We start from the raw sequence: 16,504 nt of genomic DNA on the forward strand, positions 1-16,504 counted from the left end.
AGGCCTCGGCAAGGTAAGGTAAAAGTTAAAAGGTAAAAACAACGAGCCTACCTTTTTTACCTTACCACAATACAATCACTGTACCCTACCTTTTACCCTTTAGCAGGTAAGGTAAAAGGTAAAAAGCAACGAGCTTACCTTTTACCCTACCTTTTACCCTTACCACATACAAATTACCCGATTACAGGGTAATTACTAGGGTACTACTACACATGAACAAGGTTTATAACGGTAAATGCTAGGTAGAGCGCTTTAATCATATAGAATACTCTCGATTATTCCAATTTTACACGCTTTCTTTTAACTCACTCTGTTGTCGTTTTTGTTGTCGTTATTGACGTTGTCATATCCTCAAATCTTGTAACTCAATTTTAACCCACTTCCTAATGTGGAATCGACTGCAAACTTGGTATACTTATGTCATACTCATGACAATATATTCTATCATAAAAAATGTATATATTTTTAAACATTATTTTGTATACGTTATGTTTCGGCTTGGGTATAATTGTCCACGCTCAACTGACGTTGGCTGTAAATCACCACGGTCCCCTTACGTTATGGCAAGCTTCGGGGCCACTTCCTGGAGTCGTGGAGTTCTGCCATTACGGGTACACTTAATAAAAGCGTGTTTTTTAATCAAGTTTGTTTTAATATTACTTATTAAATGGAGGCCACGGACTGCGCCACGGTGCTTTTAGCGTTAAACAAGGCACCGTATTTACCGGGTAATACTTCGCGCTTCCTTTACCCTACCGGGTAATTCTTCCGAGCTACCTTTACCCTACCCTTTACCCTTTTACCCGGTAAAAAGGGTAAATTACCTTACCTTGCCGAGGCCTACGTGGGATAGGGGAAGCGAGAGAAGCGAAACTTCTCCCCCCGAGGTTTGCGTGATGCGCTGCCGCGTGATGGTTACGGAGTGGGCAATGGTGCCCCCTTGTGGGTCGGATTTCACATGGAGCAAATGTAAACTCCGTTGAAAAAAAAAGAGCCGCATTGTCACACATCACTGCCCCTCCATTCATTCGCCGCGATGCCGTTTACCCTCCGCGAAGTCCAGCGAATCGTGGAAAACGCACATCTCCCCATCCACCAGCACGCACATTAAATATATCTCATTGGGCCCTTACTGCTGAAATACATTAACATCGAGTAGTAGGTTTTTACCCTTTTAAACTGGTACAAAACTGACACCAGTATAAAAGGGTAAAAACCCACTACTATATTTTGCCACTGGTAAAAGAGATCTCAGTGACATTAACATGTCTAGGATCTCAACAACGCCCCTCACCACGACTGCTTAAAAGCGCGCAATGCCCCGTTTGTGGACTCACGCGCTCAATTATCAACAATGCAATCCTGATGACGAAGTTTGGAAAGACAAATGGAGTTCACAAGACCCAACAATGTAGAAGATCTCTGGCTTCAATCTTCCATGAAGATTCTGGGCCACAACCCGTGAACCACATCCACTGCACAAACCATGGCAACAGACCGTGGTCCCCCAAAATTGAACCATTGAACATATCACGCCACAATGCCAGTTTCAAACGTGGAGGCATCATCACAGGGATGGACCAAATTTCGATTTAAAGCTTTCGTGACTGCAGGGATTCATCTTCTTGGTTCTTTCGGTAAAGTCACGTAGAAGGGAAGTAATAAAATAATAAAAATAAAACATAATAAAATAAAATAATTCTTACGACGTTTCGGCTACAACGCAAGCAGCCGTCTTCACCTGAAGACCAGTTTAAAAGGGTAAAAACCCACTACTATATTTTGCCACTGGTAAAAGAGATCTCAGTGACATTAACATCTGTCTAGGATCTCAACAACGCCCCTCACCACGACTGCTTAAAAGCGCGCAATGCCCCGTTTGTGGACTCACGCGCTCAATTATCAACAATGCAATCCTGATGACGAAGTTTGGAAAGACAAATGGAGTTCACCTGAAGACGGCTGCTTGCGTTGTAGCCGAAACGTCGTGAGAATTATTTTATTTTATTATGTTTTATTTTTATTATTTTATTACTTCCCTTCTACGTGACTTTACCGAAAGAACCAAGAAGAGGGATGGACCACTTCACGATCGCAATCATCTGACTCAAACGCCTTAATGTACTTTTCGTTGTCCCTCTACACCAGGGGTGGGGAAACTTTTTTTCTGCCAAGAGCCATTTGGATATTTATAACATCATTCGCGAGCTATACAAAATTATCAACTTAAAAATTAGCCTGTTATATTTGGTCAAACATTTAATTAACTCACCCCTGTGATGGCTGGAACTGCTTCTTTTCGGTGAAGCGTGTGATGTTAGCTGATATTGATGTTGCTACTTGCAACTGCTTTTCCAGGTTTGCTCCTAGATTTAATGCATTTTGAGTTCCGCCTGCAGTTGCCTTGGCAGGGCCAGATCAAATGATTTCGCGGGTCTCATAGGGCCCGCGGGCCGGACGTTCCTCAACCCCGCTCTACACCGACATCAGCCATACGGAAAAGCTGCTATCCCACCACGTTTTGACTCTCAGCCAACACCCCTGCAAGCAACAACGTGTCCTGCACAAGCCCACTTGACTTTGCATGTTCTTTCATGTGGTCCATCTTTGCGTTAATATAATTCCAAGCTTGCAACTCTCCAAGCTTCGTTGCATCACTTTCGAATTTTGTTTTTCTTTGTGTCAGCGTTTTTGATCCATGTCATTACAAGTCGTATGCACCAATTAAAATGTTCTCTATCCACACTGGAGTTTATCATCAATGTTATCCATAGGTCACCTTGGCGACACCACATGGGATCCCCTTTACTACTCGCAGCCCCAACTTTGAGCTCATTCCCACGCGTGTGTAGTGTGTGTGCGCGCACGTGTTATTTCTGTGTTCAAGCAGTGATGTCTGGAGACGGGGCTGTACAAACAGGATTTATTTCGTCTATTAAGAACACCGCAGGAATGGAACAACAATCACACCAACATTGTTGGGAGACGTGGAGATGCCGAAGAATCGCTTAGCGTAAAATCACACCTCGCTAAATTCACAATGTCAAAACCACGTGAATGAAACGTCAAACCAATATTGTTGGGATACGTGAAAATGCCTACGAATCCCTTAGTGTGGAACCACACCTCGCGAAATTCACAATGTTACGCATTTTTCTAGCCTCTAAATGCCGCTGAACAAAAAAAAACACCTGGGAGCATGGTACACGTTATTTGAAACGCTTTACAAAAACGCCTTAAAAGTTGATGAACTAATAACAAAGATGCAAAGTGAAAACAAACGGATGTGAAATATCTGGAGGCACGTCACTCCCTCATCTCCCCGTCCTCCTCTTCCTCCTCCACACCTCGCACGTACAGTACGTTGTTACACCTGCGAGCGACAAGAGAGCGGTCATGCACCCGTACAGTCAATTTGTCAATCCAGCAGCCCCATGCGGGTTTTGGGGGTTGTGTTGACCATGCTTCACCACGCTTGTCAGTGCGAGGTTTGAGATGGCGGGGAACATGAATGCGGGAGCTTAGAAGAACAGAAACTGATTTTGCTGCACTGGCCTCTGCTGCCCACAACCTCGTCCTGCATAAACAGGTCCCATAGGCTGCAGGTGGGGGGGAGAGGCCGATCAGTGGTGTTCAGGGATACAAACATTCTATAAAAACCATCCAGCCAGCTTGCACCTTCTCTGCAGCTGCTCCCCTTGCCTGTAAAATCCTCTGGCTCATTGCACCAGACACCCTTTACCACTGTTCATTCTGTAAAAACCATCCAGCCAGCTTGCACCTTCTCTGCAGCTGCTCCCCTTGCCTGGAAAGTCTTCTGGCTCATTGCACCAGACACCTTTTACCACTGTTCACGTGCAGGATCAAGACCTTCTTCCTGTTCCACTCATGACTCCCTCACTCCCGATGAACCATTTGTATTCACATCTTTATCACCTCATGTATTCGTAGTATTAAGAGATGCAGTCCCACTCGACACTTCATAAACCCATATTGCTTCGTATTATATTGTAATAAACATCTGCACGCCCTCACTAGTGTCACCTTTTAGCTTTCAATTCTCCTTATTACTCTTGGTGTTCACAACACCAAGCACGCTTGCGACCGGGGCAAAGCCAGCAGTTGTAGCAACACGACTCACCGGATGAGGATCTCCCCCAGGTGCCCTGCCAAGGCACCATCGATGAACTCCTCAGTGTTGGCGAGCTGCACAACACCGCATGGCAGAATATTGTATGAGACCGTACAGCAAGACGTACATTCCCGATTAATGTCAAGGTCACACTCACCATATTCAGGGTCCTCTGTGGACTACCGCCAACCACCTCTTGACTCACTCTACACTCCACACAATCTCTTGCTTCTCACCTTTCAACTCACTACTGCCCTCCATGCACTCTCCTACTGGATGGCAGTGGTTATTTGGGACGAGAGTTTGCAAAGTAATACAATTCGATACGTGCATGATGAGCAGAGAAACCAATTGTGATGAATTAATCGCTCAGCATCCTGTATTATTTATACTGCAGGTCCTGTGCAGTACATCGAGGCGCGTGGTTACTGGCCACCGCTGCCCAAGGGGCTTGTTAGTGTGACGTGGTCTCGGGACACGCCGCGCTGCCTCGAACCGCACCTGCATGTTCATGTAGCCATCGACGGACACAAGGTATCCCTTGTACTCCATGCCCCACTTCAGTTTCACCATCACGGGTTTTCCAGTCAGGCCGTTCAGGAACGGCTTCGGGTTCATAGGCAGTGAGGTCTGCGGGGAGGGAAGGCAAAACCATAATTGTTACGAAAATCATCACGAGCATCTTCATGATCACCATCATCATAACTGTGATGTGATAATCACTATGATCATCTCTATGAACATAATTCCCATAATTACGGTGCGAATTTTGTGAATGGCGGGAGCATAGAATGCGCAGCAAATCGCAACTTCCCTCTGCTACTCTTCATGCAGCCCCGCAGATGCTAATAGTCCACAGCGTGCGTGGTGGTAACCCATTCAATAACTATTCAGGGTCAACCCCTGCTTAGCTTCCAATGTCTGACACATTCCAAGGGTCTGTCACTGATTTGTGATTACATATTTAAAAGTCAAGCTTCAGTTCCAATATTCACTGTGTAATAGATTTAAAACATGTGATGGAGCATTACCACATGCCATCAAAATATGAACTGCTCTATATATTCTACTGCAAGGACGCTAAAAAAAAAATATTGCTTCCAACATGTATTTATTTAAATGTTTGATTTGAAATAGAAAAATCAAACAGAACAAATGTTAAGTTAAATAAAGTTATAAAACAATTCCAATAAGAAAGTAATAGGACTTTTCAAATCGCAAAAAATCGTAGCCTTTGTGATTTGCTAATCGCATTGTTTCAAATTGCGATTTCGATTTGAAATCGATTAATCGTCCAGCCCTAGTCGTGGGTTTGATCCCGACGCTCACGTCTGTATATTTGGAGTTTGCATGTTCTCCCCGGGTCCCCCGGGTTTTCCCTTTACATTTATAAACACGCGTTCAGATTATATCCATGTGCTCATTCGTCTCTCCTTCGTGTCCCCCCTCCCCGTGTCTCTCCCTCAGCGTCTCCCTCGTCTCTCGTCGTCCCTCTCTTATCTCTCTCCTCGCGTCTCCACCGTGCATCCCTCTCCCCGCCTGTCCCTTCCCCGTGTCCGTGTATCCATCTACCCCGTGTATCCCTCCCTGATCCATCTACCCCGTGTATCCCTCCCTGTGTCCCTCTACCCCCGTCTCTCTCTCGCAGCGTCTCCACTGCGCGTCTCTCCCCGTGTCTCCCTCTACCCCCGTGTCTCTCTACCCCCGTGTCTTCCTCTCCCCGTGTCTTCCTCTCCCCGTGTCTTCCTCTCCCCGTGTCTTCCTCTCCCCGTGTCTTCCTCTCTCCGTGTCTTCCTCTCCCCCCGTGTATTCCTCTCCCCCCGTGTCGCTCTACCCCCGTGTCTCTCTCCCCCCGTGTATTCCTCTCCCCCCGTGTCTCTCTCCCCCCGTGTCTCTCTCTACCCCCGTGTCTCTCTCTACCCCCGTGTCTCTCTCTACCCCCGTGTCTCTCTTCCCCCGTGTCTCTCTCCCCCCGTGTATTCCTCTCCCCCCGTGTCTCTCTCCCCGTGTCTCTCCCCCCGTGTCTCTCTCCCCGCGTGTCTCTCCCCGTGTCTCTCTCTACCCCCGTGTCTCTCTCCCCCCGTGTCTCTCTCCCCCCGTGTATTCCTCTCCCCCCGTGTCTCTCTCCCCGTGTCTCTCCCCCCGTGTCTCTCTCCCCGTGTCTCTCCCCCCGTGTCTCTCTCTACCCCCGTGTCTCTCTCTACCCCCGTGTCTCTCTTCCCCCGTGTCTCTCTCCCCCCGTGTATTCCTCTCCCCCCGTGTCTCTCTCCCCGTGTCTCTCCCCCCGTGTCTCTCTCCCCGCGTGTCTCTCCCCGTGTCTCTCTCTACCCCCGTGTCTCTCTCCCCCGTGTCTCTCTCCCCCGTGTCTCTCCCCCCGTGTCTCTCTCCCCGTGTCTCTCTCCCCGTGTCTCTCCCCCCGTGTCTCTCTCCCCGTGTCTCTCTCCCCGTGTCTCTCCCCCCGTGTCTCTCTCTACCCTCGTGTCTCTCTACCCCCGTGTCTCTCTTCCCCCGTGTATTCCTCTCCCCCCGTGTCTCTCTCCCCGTGTCTCTCCCCCCGTGTCTCTCTCCCCGCGTGTCTCTCCCCGTGTCTCTCTCTACCCCCGTGTCTCTCTCTACCCCCGTGTCTCTCTTCCCCCGTGTCTCTCTCCCCCCGTGTATTCCTCTCCCCCCGTGTCTCTCTCCCCGTGTCTCTCCCCCGTGTCTCTCTCCCCGCGTGTCTCTCCCCACGTTGCCGCCACAATGAGGCTCCCACTCGTACCGCCATGTTGGTGTCGAGTAGTAGTCGCCGCTACCCACGAAGGCCTTCCACGCAATAACGCGGGGATCGCGCGGTCGATGAAGTTATAGAGAGATAATCGCGAGCTGGTGAGGAGCTGGTGAGGGGCTGGTGAGGGGCTGGTGAGGGGTCGGTGAGGGGTCGGTGAGTTGGTGAGCGGAGGACCGCAGGAGGCGCCTCGCTTAGCCTAGGCCCGAGGAGGAAGTCACGCGGGGCGCGCGGGGCACGACGGGAGCCGTGGACCACGTGACGCCGCCGCGGCGCCCAATGAGAGGGCGCGCGCGCAGCTCGAGGTCACGTGGCGCGAGCGAGAGATGGGGGTGACGAGGTGAGGGCGACTCTTCCACTCAACTCACCCTCCACTCACCCTGTACTCACTCGCCCTGTACTCACCTCACCCTCCACTCACCCTCCACTCACCTCACCCTGTACTCACCTCACCCTCTACTCACCCCATCCTCTACTCACCTCACCCTCCACTCACTCACCCTGTACTCACCTCACCCTCTACTCACCCCATCCTCTACTCACCTCACCCTCCACTCACTCACCCTCCACTCACCTCACCCTCCACTCACCTCACCCTCCATTCACCCTCCACTCACCCCATCCTCTACTCACCTCACCCTCCACTCCCTCACCCTGTACTCACCCTCTACTCACCCCATCCTCTACTCACCTCACCCTCCACTCACTCACCCTCCACTCACCTCACCCTGTACTCACCTCACCCTCTACTCACCCCATCCTCTACTCACCTCACCCTCCACTCACTCACCCTCCACTCACCTCACCCTGTACTCACCTCACCCTCCATTCACCCTCCACTCACCCCATCCTCTACTCACCTCACCCTCCACTCCCTCACCCTGTACTCACCTCACCCTCTACTCACCCCATCCTCTACTCACCTCACCCTCCACTCCCTCACCCTGTACTCACCCTCTACTCACCCCATCCTCTACTCACCTCACCCTCCACTCACTCACCCTCCACTCACCTCACCCTCCACTCACCTCACCCTCCACTCACCCGATCCTCTACTCACCTCACCCTCCACTCACTCACCCTTCACTCACCTCACCCTCCACTCACCCGATCCTCTACTCACCTCACCCTCCACTCACCTCACCCTCCACTCACCTCACCCTCCACTCACCCGATCCTCTACTCACCTCACCCTCCACTCACCTCACCCTCCACTCACATCACCCTCCACTCACCCGATCCTCTACTCACCTCACCCTCCACTCACCTCACCCTCCACTCACCTCACCCTCCACTCACCCGATCCTCTACTCACCTCACCCTCCACTCACTCACCCTCCACTCACCTCACCCTCCACTCACCTCACCCTCCACTCACCTCACCCTCCACTCACCTCACCCTCCACTCACCTCACCCTCCACTCACCCGATCCTCTACTCACCTCACCCTCCACTCACCTCACCCTCCACTCACCCGATCCTCTACTCACCTCACCCTCCACTCACTCACCCTCCACTCACCTCACCCTCCACTCACCTCACCCTCCACTCACCTCACCCTCCACTCACCTCACCCTCCACTCACCCTTTACTTGCCTCACCCTCTACGCACTCACTCTCGACTCACGGACCCTTTACTCATTCACCTCACCATCTACTCGCTCACCCTCGACTCAGTCGCTCACCGTCTACTCACCTCACCCTCGACTGACTCACCTCACCCTCTACTCACCTCACCCTCTACTCACCCACCTCACCTTCACTCACCTCATCCTCTACTCACTCACCTCACCCTCTTCTCACTCAACTCACCCTCTACTCACCAACCTCAACCTCCACTCCCTTATCATCTACTCACCCATCTCACCTTCACTCACCTCACCTTATCTTCTACTCACCTAATTTAAATTTCATAGTCAGTAGATGTTTTAATTTACATTTTCTCTTTCCAAAATATTATCTGGCAAACACACCGAGACACCGTTCTTTATCGACATCAATACAGTTTTATGTAAACAGCTACCACTGTCACCTTGCTGCCATACACATTTTTGATCTGTAGAGAGAAAGTCGTCATCACTTGCGTTTACCACCCGACTCAACCTCAAATGAGTACCTGGTGTGGTGTATAAACATCGCCACTGGGGACACAAAGGCGGCCGGGCGTGGTGCTGGCCACCCAACCTATTGTGTGCCGTGCTGGCCTTAATAGGTGCTCGCTAACAGCACTTGCCCGAATAATCAGTTTTAGGCTATACGGGGGATCTTTGTCTTTTGGCGTCATCTGGTCCAACCCATGTGAGTGTGAGACTAGGCTCTAAGGAAAGCTGTCTCGGGTGTGGACCAATCAACTTCAAGGACAGTGCACATTATCAGAGTTATGTCTTTTGTTTGTATTATGACTGCAGGAATTGCGGTCTATGCCAGGGGTCGGCAACCTACGGCTCCGGAGCCGCATGCGGCTCTTTACGGGCTGCTTCTTGACAATATGTACAGTATGTACTCAGATGCATTGCGGCTCTTGAAATACTGAATTTTGTACCGAATTGGAAAGAAATGGCTCTTCTTGTTATTTTGGTTGCCGACCCCTGGTCTATGCAAACATGACTCCTTGTAAAAAAAAGGTGTCAGTTTTGTTGCCAGATAAAAGGGTAAAAAAACAATTATCATCTTTGTCTTTGTACCAATGCGGTGAACGGCGCCGGCGTGTGTGTGTCAGCGTGTGCCAGTGGCCGCTGGCAGATGGCAAGAGCATCCAGCAGAACGTGGAGATACTGGCCAAAAAGCTGGAGCTGATGGGCGCCACCAAGCAGGCCTCCTTCTTGGTGGACTGCGAGATGTACCACCCGGTCTCCAACACGGGTGAGGGGGCACGCACGGCGACTCACCTCGTCATGTGCAGTGTGATTCGTGTGCGAGTTTCGATGTGGTGTGCGTGAGGTGTGTGGTGGGTGTATGGTGTACAGTGAGGGAAAAAAGTATTTGATCCCCTGCTGATTTTGTACGTTTACCCACTGATAAAGAAATGATCAGTCTATAATTTGAATGGTAGGTGTATTTGAACAGTGGATTTTGTTGTTGTTATTCTGTCTCTCACTGTTCAAATAAACCTACCATTAAAATTATAGACTGAACATTTCTTTGTCAGTGGGCAAACGTACAAAATCAGCAGGGCATCAAATACTTTTTTCCCTCACTGTATGTCCTCGAGCTCACCTAGGCCGACTTGTCCTTCATTGAGTACCTGGTGCAGTGCCCAAACTTCAGCATTGGGGAGACAAAGGCGGCAGGCCGTGGTCCTGGCCACACCAGCCGATTGTTCGCCATTCCGGCCTTAATAGGTACTCGCTAACAACAGCCTGTTAGAGGCTGTATGGGGGACCTTTACCTGATGCTGTATATTTGGAGTTTTCATGTTCTCCCCATGGTCGCGTGGATTTTTCTCCAGGTCCTGCGGGTTTTCCTCCACATTTAGAAACGTGCATTTAGAGTATTTGGCTGCTATAAATTTCCACGTGATAAGCGGCTTCCTTGAGCTATTGCACTGTACGTAGCCAGGTGTGGGAGCATCTCCGATTGCCGATTGACCATATCGTTACCCCCCCCCCCCCACCGCTATAACGATTTCTCCATATCACAGGTCAGTCCATGAAGTACTTGTATGTGATGCACAACTCGGAGTACCCGCTCAGCTGCTTCGCGCTCTACGAGAACGGGCCCTGTCTCACGGCCGACGTTGGCTTTGACGCACTCATGCTGAAGCTCAAGGGCCTCTTCCAGAATGCCAAGAGCAACAAGGTGAGTGGTGAGGGGGGCGGCATGGCCCCCTGACTACCACGTCCACACTGGAGATCCAAAGGAGAGGCATTGTGATGGTTCAATCGGTGAAACCAAAGTTACATTTTGGGTTTTTATTGCGGACTCAGGACACGGGCCCTACCCCTAAATAAACCATAAAACCAAATACTATCTCTAACCCCAACTATATTAACCATCCAAACCCTAACACTTTCCCCATCTCATACCCCTACTCACTGTTTCCCGTTCACTCTAAGTGCTGCCGTTGCCATGAGGTGGCCGTGTGTCTGGACTACCTGCTGTATTAATGAGGCCGTTATCGTTTTATCGCAGGTTGAGGCACGAGGAACGCGCTATGTTTATGCAGACTTCCTCATCAAGCTCGGCACGGTCACCATGGGGCCCAGCTCCAAGGGCGTGTGTGTGGAGGTGCGATGCACAATTACAAGCAGCTTCCTCCCGTCAGACTCATGGGGGGCATGGTTTGGAGGGGACCGTGTGGTGGGGACGGCAGTCCGGGTTTGCATCTGTTAGCCAATACACATGACTTCTTTAAACATCGTTCACAATGGTTAATGATAGGTTGAACTCATAATAATCGTTTTTGGGTTAGATCGCGTTATTTATAAATGTGTCGTAACCCTCCACCACCCAACACGGCCAATCAGCAAAAAAGTGTCACGTTGACAAAAGACAAATAGTTCACTACTTTAGCCCACCGGTGTGTTGAAGAGTGAAACCACAACATTTACAGTTTTTGAGTAGCACGACATTTCGCTGGTAATTGCATCCAGCATCATCGGGCAATTTGCCAGAATGGTGAGGCTCTGCTCTTGCTCCCGGTCTTAAATAGAGCAGCAGCAGGGTGACGTCATCATTTAACTCATCAAGTGCAACGATTTGAGGTGGAGGGGGGGTTATTGTAATTATATACTAGATTGGTAATCAGGAAATTGTTACGATGTGAGGTTGAACTCACTCCAACGACCCACACAGTGGATGGGAAAGCCCTCATTGTATATACAAAAGGTGTTATATATTTATATTGTGAGCTAAAGTTCCAATTTTACTCTTTGGTTTCGGTAAAGTCACGTAGAAAATAAATAAATGAAATAATAGCATACGACATTTATCATGAACACAATCGCCAACCAAACCCTACCTACACCAGACACTGTCCCTACACCTAACAATAACCACACTAGCCTCGTGCCTGGCAGGCGCGAGCTGACACTCTGCTCGTCGTCTGGATGTGTGGCGAGTGCAGGTGGAGTACTGCCCATGTGTGGTGCCCAGTGACTGCTGGGGCCTCCTGCAGGAGTTCATGCAGGCCCTGCTGGGCCCCCATGCGCCCGTGAGTCCGCCCACGGCTGGCGCGGGCCGGGCCGACGGGGCCACTGGTGGCGCGGCACTTTACACCGCCGCTGACACCATGGTGCAGTACATGGAACTGTTCAACCGCATGCGCAAGCAGCAGGGCCCCTCAGCGCCCACACAACGCTAGTCTGTCGATTCGCGATTTGGATAAAGTTCTAAAAACTGGACAATTGTAAATTACTGACTGAAGGCCTGACCAAATCCCCTTTCATAGATCCCAGTCTCCAAGGAGGCATTTAGTCAAGAGCACCATCCGCTTGCTACATAATAACATTTATATTTATATGGCAGTTAACTTTTATATGGCAGCATATGTGACTGTGTTTCGAGACGCTCTACAGTGGGGGGGCAGAGGTGGATATCGGATATCAGGGATTTCTAGGTTATTTTCAGGATGTGGTGAAGAGAGGAGGGATGGGTTGGATACACTTAACAGAGCAGCCACAGGCAGATGAGAAGAGGAAGATGTAAAACCCAGAGCTGAATTGGAGAAGTGTCTCAGCAGTGTGGACAAAGAGAGTTCCGGACAGCAGGGCAGGCAGCAGAGGAGTGACCTCCCATTGAGTAGCGGTTGACTGGAGGTGAAAAACCTGAATATTATTTTGGTTTTAAGCATTCACAAAACAAATCTCATTGTATTATTTAATAAACCTCACAAATGTGTAGACGCTGTATTTGTTACACGTTTATTTAGACAAGACGAGGGCCGTTGGGGATGAACTCCACCGGCAAGCGAAACGTTCGGTGTTCAAGATCAGTGCATTTAATTCGTATGAATGTATGTTGAAATTCTTTCGCACTGTAAGTAGCCAACTGTGCTAATCACCCACATGGTGAGAAACGATGTCTCCAAACATGTACCAGCATCACAAATGGGTGCAACGCTTGAAGATCACGTCTCTACGCGTCACACACAAAGAGAACATGCGAATCACAGCATGAACCGAGAGTGGGCTTTGACTTCTAATTTAAGCGTTTGGGTCTTCACGACTCCGTTGGCCTTAGCTCTGAGATGTATAAATACAACTTTATACACAGCTCGTATCGATCAACGGTGCATCATGACCGCCCAACAGGCGATGCCGTTTACGGACAAAATCACACGTGGAATTCATCTTTTCACCTGCTTAAAACTCACCACTTGGCATCGTTTACATCAAACAACGACGACGCAAAGCAGGTCGCAAAATAAAAAAGGAAGAGTCAAGTAGGCATGGGTATGCGATGCCACGGGAAGCCCTCCTCCTGCACAGCTACGCGCGTGATATGCCCGTTAACTCTGACCCGCGGTCGTCGCACGATCAGTGACTGTGGCGGCTGCCACCTCCCCGTGCCCGCTCTCCGGGACCTCACTCATGGCTGGCGACTCAGTAGTGGCCAGCTCGCCGCCCTGCTCGCCTTTCGGTGCGTTTTCGTGCCGGTTTGCTGAACCCTCGGGGGCGACCGGAATGTCAAGGTCGTCATTTGCGAGGGCGGTGGTGGGGTCGTCGTCCTGCGGGTAGATCTCCGGGTAGCGCTGCATGCACTCCTGCATGTCACGGAAGTGGTCGATGCAGTCGGCACCGCGCATCTCCTCCTTGCTATTGTGGAAACAGGAGAAGGCTGACTTGAAGGCGTCGCCGCACGGCCCGCTCGCCATGCCACCCAGGCACGGGCAGTTCCAGTTTATCTCCCCGCTAGGCAGGATGAGGCCTGTGTGAGTGAGAGAGCGGGTTTAGCATTGTGGCATTTTTGCCTCGTCACTATTTGAACAAAAAATCTTCCTACGCTCGTGGTGCGTGCATCAAAATGTGCATGTACGAACGAACTTTTTTATTGAATGCGCTGGATGACCAAATCGCTCAGAAAGCACCCGGTCTTGCCAGATATTGCAAACTAATCAGCGTTAAACCTGGATAGCACTTAGATGATCACCATGGTTATTAGATTCCAAGATTTGGCGAGAATGGGAGCATTGCCAGTGATTTGCTCATACACCAGCAACAATGCTCATGCCTCTTTTTAATAACATACTTAATTAAACTCACAAGCACAGCAGTGGCACAGCGTATCGAGTGTGCAGGCAGTGCAACTGCACCAGGGCCCATGGTCCAAAGGGGCTCAGGCACCAGGCTATGAAGAGGTGGTGGTGGGGGGGGGCAGAAGTTGAGCAGTTGTGGGGCGCGGGGGGGGGCATTTAATTTCATGCACCAGGGCCCGTGCCATTCACGCTAATCCACAGCTTATAGATTTCTATCATTTTCAGGAGCACTGCGCAGCCTGTATGTGAGCTCTGTGTGTTAGGGTCATGGTGACAGAAGGGAGGGGAGGGGACGCACCCTGTTCATCGTAAGGGTCCGGCTCGTCCTCCTTGAGCTTGGCTTGGCTGGGCACCTCATGATCCTCCTTTGTCACAAATATCACGCGGTCCTTACCTGTGTGGGCAGCGGGGGGAGGGGCAGGGAGGAGAGGTGGATTTGTGCCGAGATAAGACCACGGCTGCAGCTAACCTGTAGACGTCCACAAACAATCTGGTCCAAGAGCTTTCCCATTCTTCATATATGCAGGAGCTAGATGGATTGTTGCATCGTAAGATCATGAGAGATGGCGACGGCTTGTGGACCGATAATGGATGATACTGTATAGATGTGTACATGTAAACAGTTGATGACATTGATGCCGTGAGCGATACAAAACCATGCTTTTTTACAAAACCGGTCACCACTGAAATATTCACGCAGACACTGCACGACCAGCCACCCTAATCGTTCGGTGATGTCACCTGGATTGTGCCCTTTCATAAAAATTGTGTAACGTAACCTCGCAGCGCAGTGAGCTTTCTTTAATGTGTACGGGAAATGGGCCCCAGTCTGGCTCCTCCAGTGGTGACTGGTGTCTCACTTTACTCATTGCCCCCTTACCCCTATTGGGCTCATCCAGCTCGGTCCGCTGAGTCACGAAAACATAGGTTTGCCAGGCGCCCAGGGCGGTGGACGTGGCGTAGAAGAGCAACTGAGATTATAGACTTCAGACGACTCGAACATAACAGACTTGGGGTCAATTATCAGCGAAACGTCGTACTAAAATTTTAAAATGCTGTTGATTCTCTCTCTTCAACACACCGGTGGGCTAAATAAGTGAATTGTTTTGTCCTTTGAAAAACGTGACACATTTTTTACTGTTTGGCCGTGTTGGGTGGTGGAGGGTTACGACACATTTATAAATAACGCGATCTGAACCAAAAACCGATATTATGAATAATACTGGTCGCGAAAGCCTACGTGTTATAATTACAAAGCATAACTTTTAGCTGAAGTTACAATTATACGGTCGTTGCAATTAATCGTGTCACAATTACAAGTGTAATCAACCCCACGTATGGTGCATGTGGTCCCCATCAACTGGGGGATTGCTTTTACAAGTGGGGCAGTGCCCCCAATATAGTTACTGCAGATTAATCTCTGCACGTTGTCACATGACCCTTCTCACATCGACCGAGCAGTCTGGCCGGACACGACTATGAACCCCTCAACCCAACACGCCGTGAGACGCGGAGAGGCCGGGTAGGGTGAACCCCGCGAACTCCACAGCACCACGTGTGACCTTCCCAGCGCTCGTGGTTCAGTCGGGATCCATCAGTGCCGGAGTGCTCCACCATAGGGAGCCTCCAGAGGGAGCCAGACCCCAAAACTCCACCCGAAGCGCATCCACGCCAGGAAGCATCCACCTACAGTCCTACAGGGACCTCCACCAAAGAGCACTTCCACCCTCAAGAAACCTCTACCACAGGGGGGGCCTCCTCTACCTAACCCCCCCAGGCTGCTCCACGCTGGGGACATGCCGGCTTCACGATGCTACCCCCCCCCATTCCGTGACATTGGGCGCATGCGCGCTTGCGAAAGCTGCGAGTTGTGTTGTAAAAGCGGCTTTGGTGTCGTTGCTCCCCCCCCACCACCACCCCCACCCCCCTGTACAGCCGCGATGTTCTCGCTGTGGCTCCCCGTCGCTCACCTTCCTGGCGGCAGTAGGACATTGCGTCGCGTGGCCCGGGCCGGGACTCAAACGCACGTGCGCGCTCAGCGCTTCGCACTCGCTGCGACTGCTAGCCCCGCCCACCACAGCACGTGACGCAAAGAGGACCCCACCCCCAACAGGCGAAGGGTGGCCGCGTCGAGTGCCTGACCGGTTCGCTTGTTACTCTCGACTGCGAAAACAGGACCCTGCGGGGTGGGCTGGTAGGAATAATACTTAGTACCGGTACAGAGATATCGACCGGGTATAGAGGAGTGAAAGAAAAAATTACTGTATTCTAGTGTAACGTTAATTAAAAGTGTTTGTTTTGACAAGAAACGCTGTGAGATTTAAAGACTCGTAGTCTTTCATTTCCAACACCACCCTCAACACCACCCCTCCCACGGACGGACGGACGGACACATTAATCTATTGGTGGTCTG

General features: G+C 50.6%; 3 protein-coding genes across 3 annotated transcripts; 1 reads left to right on the forward strand and 2 right to left on the reverse strand.

The window, feature by feature from the left end:
• Positions 1-2,909: 2,909 nt before the first annotated feature.
• Positions 2,910-7,069, reverse strand: SNRPF (small nuclear ribonucleoprotein polypeptide F). The gene is made up of 4 exons (XM_061566910.1): positions 6,891-7,069; positions 4,634-4,762; positions 4,142-4,206; positions 2,910-3,373 (listed from the first exon to the last, which is right to left on the reverse strand). The coding sequence occupies exons 1-4, from the start codon at positions 6,894-6,896 to the stop codon at positions 3,307-3,309; spliced, it is 267 nt and encodes an 88-aa protein (XP_061422894.1). The 5' UTR covers positions 6,897-7,069; the 3' UTR covers positions 2,910-3,306.
• A 13-nt stretch (positions 7,070-7,082) lies between these two features.
• MED20 (mediator complex subunit 20) lies at positions 7,083-12,736 on the forward strand. Its single transcript, XM_061566908.1, has 5 exons — positions 7,083-7,236; positions 9,616-9,758; positions 10,537-10,694; positions 11,028-11,123; positions 11,962-12,736. Exons 1-5 carry the CDS (start codon positions 7,223-7,225, stop codon positions 12,196-12,198), a joined length of 648 nt encoding a protein of 215 aa, XP_061422892.1. The 5' UTR covers positions 7,083-7,222; the 3' UTR covers positions 12,199-12,736.
• A 7-nt stretch (positions 12,737-12,743) lies between these two features.
• On the reverse strand, positions 12,744-16,218 carry CHCHD4 (coiled-coil-helix-coiled-coil-helix domain containing 4). The gene is made up of 3 exons (XM_061566909.1): positions 16,062-16,218; positions 14,390-14,485; positions 12,744-13,763 (listed from the first exon to the last, which is right to left on the reverse strand). Exons 1-3 carry the CDS (start codon positions 16,081-16,083, stop codon positions 13,345-13,347), a joined length of 537 nt encoding a protein of 178 aa, XP_061422893.1. The 5' UTR covers positions 16,084-16,218; the 3' UTR covers positions 12,744-13,344.
• Between the last annotated feature and the right edge of the window lie 286 nt (positions 16,219-16,504).

This window comes from Lethenteron reissneri, chromosome 38 (assembly GCF_015708825.2).
Source record: "Lethenteron reissneri isolate LAM-NWPU_2019-01 chromosome 38, ASM1570882v1, whole genome shotgun sequence".
In the NCBI taxonomy this organism is placed as follows: domain Eukaryota; kingdom Metazoa; phylum Chordata; class Hyperoartia; order Petromyzontiformes; family Petromyzontidae; genus Lethenteron; species Lethenteron reissneri.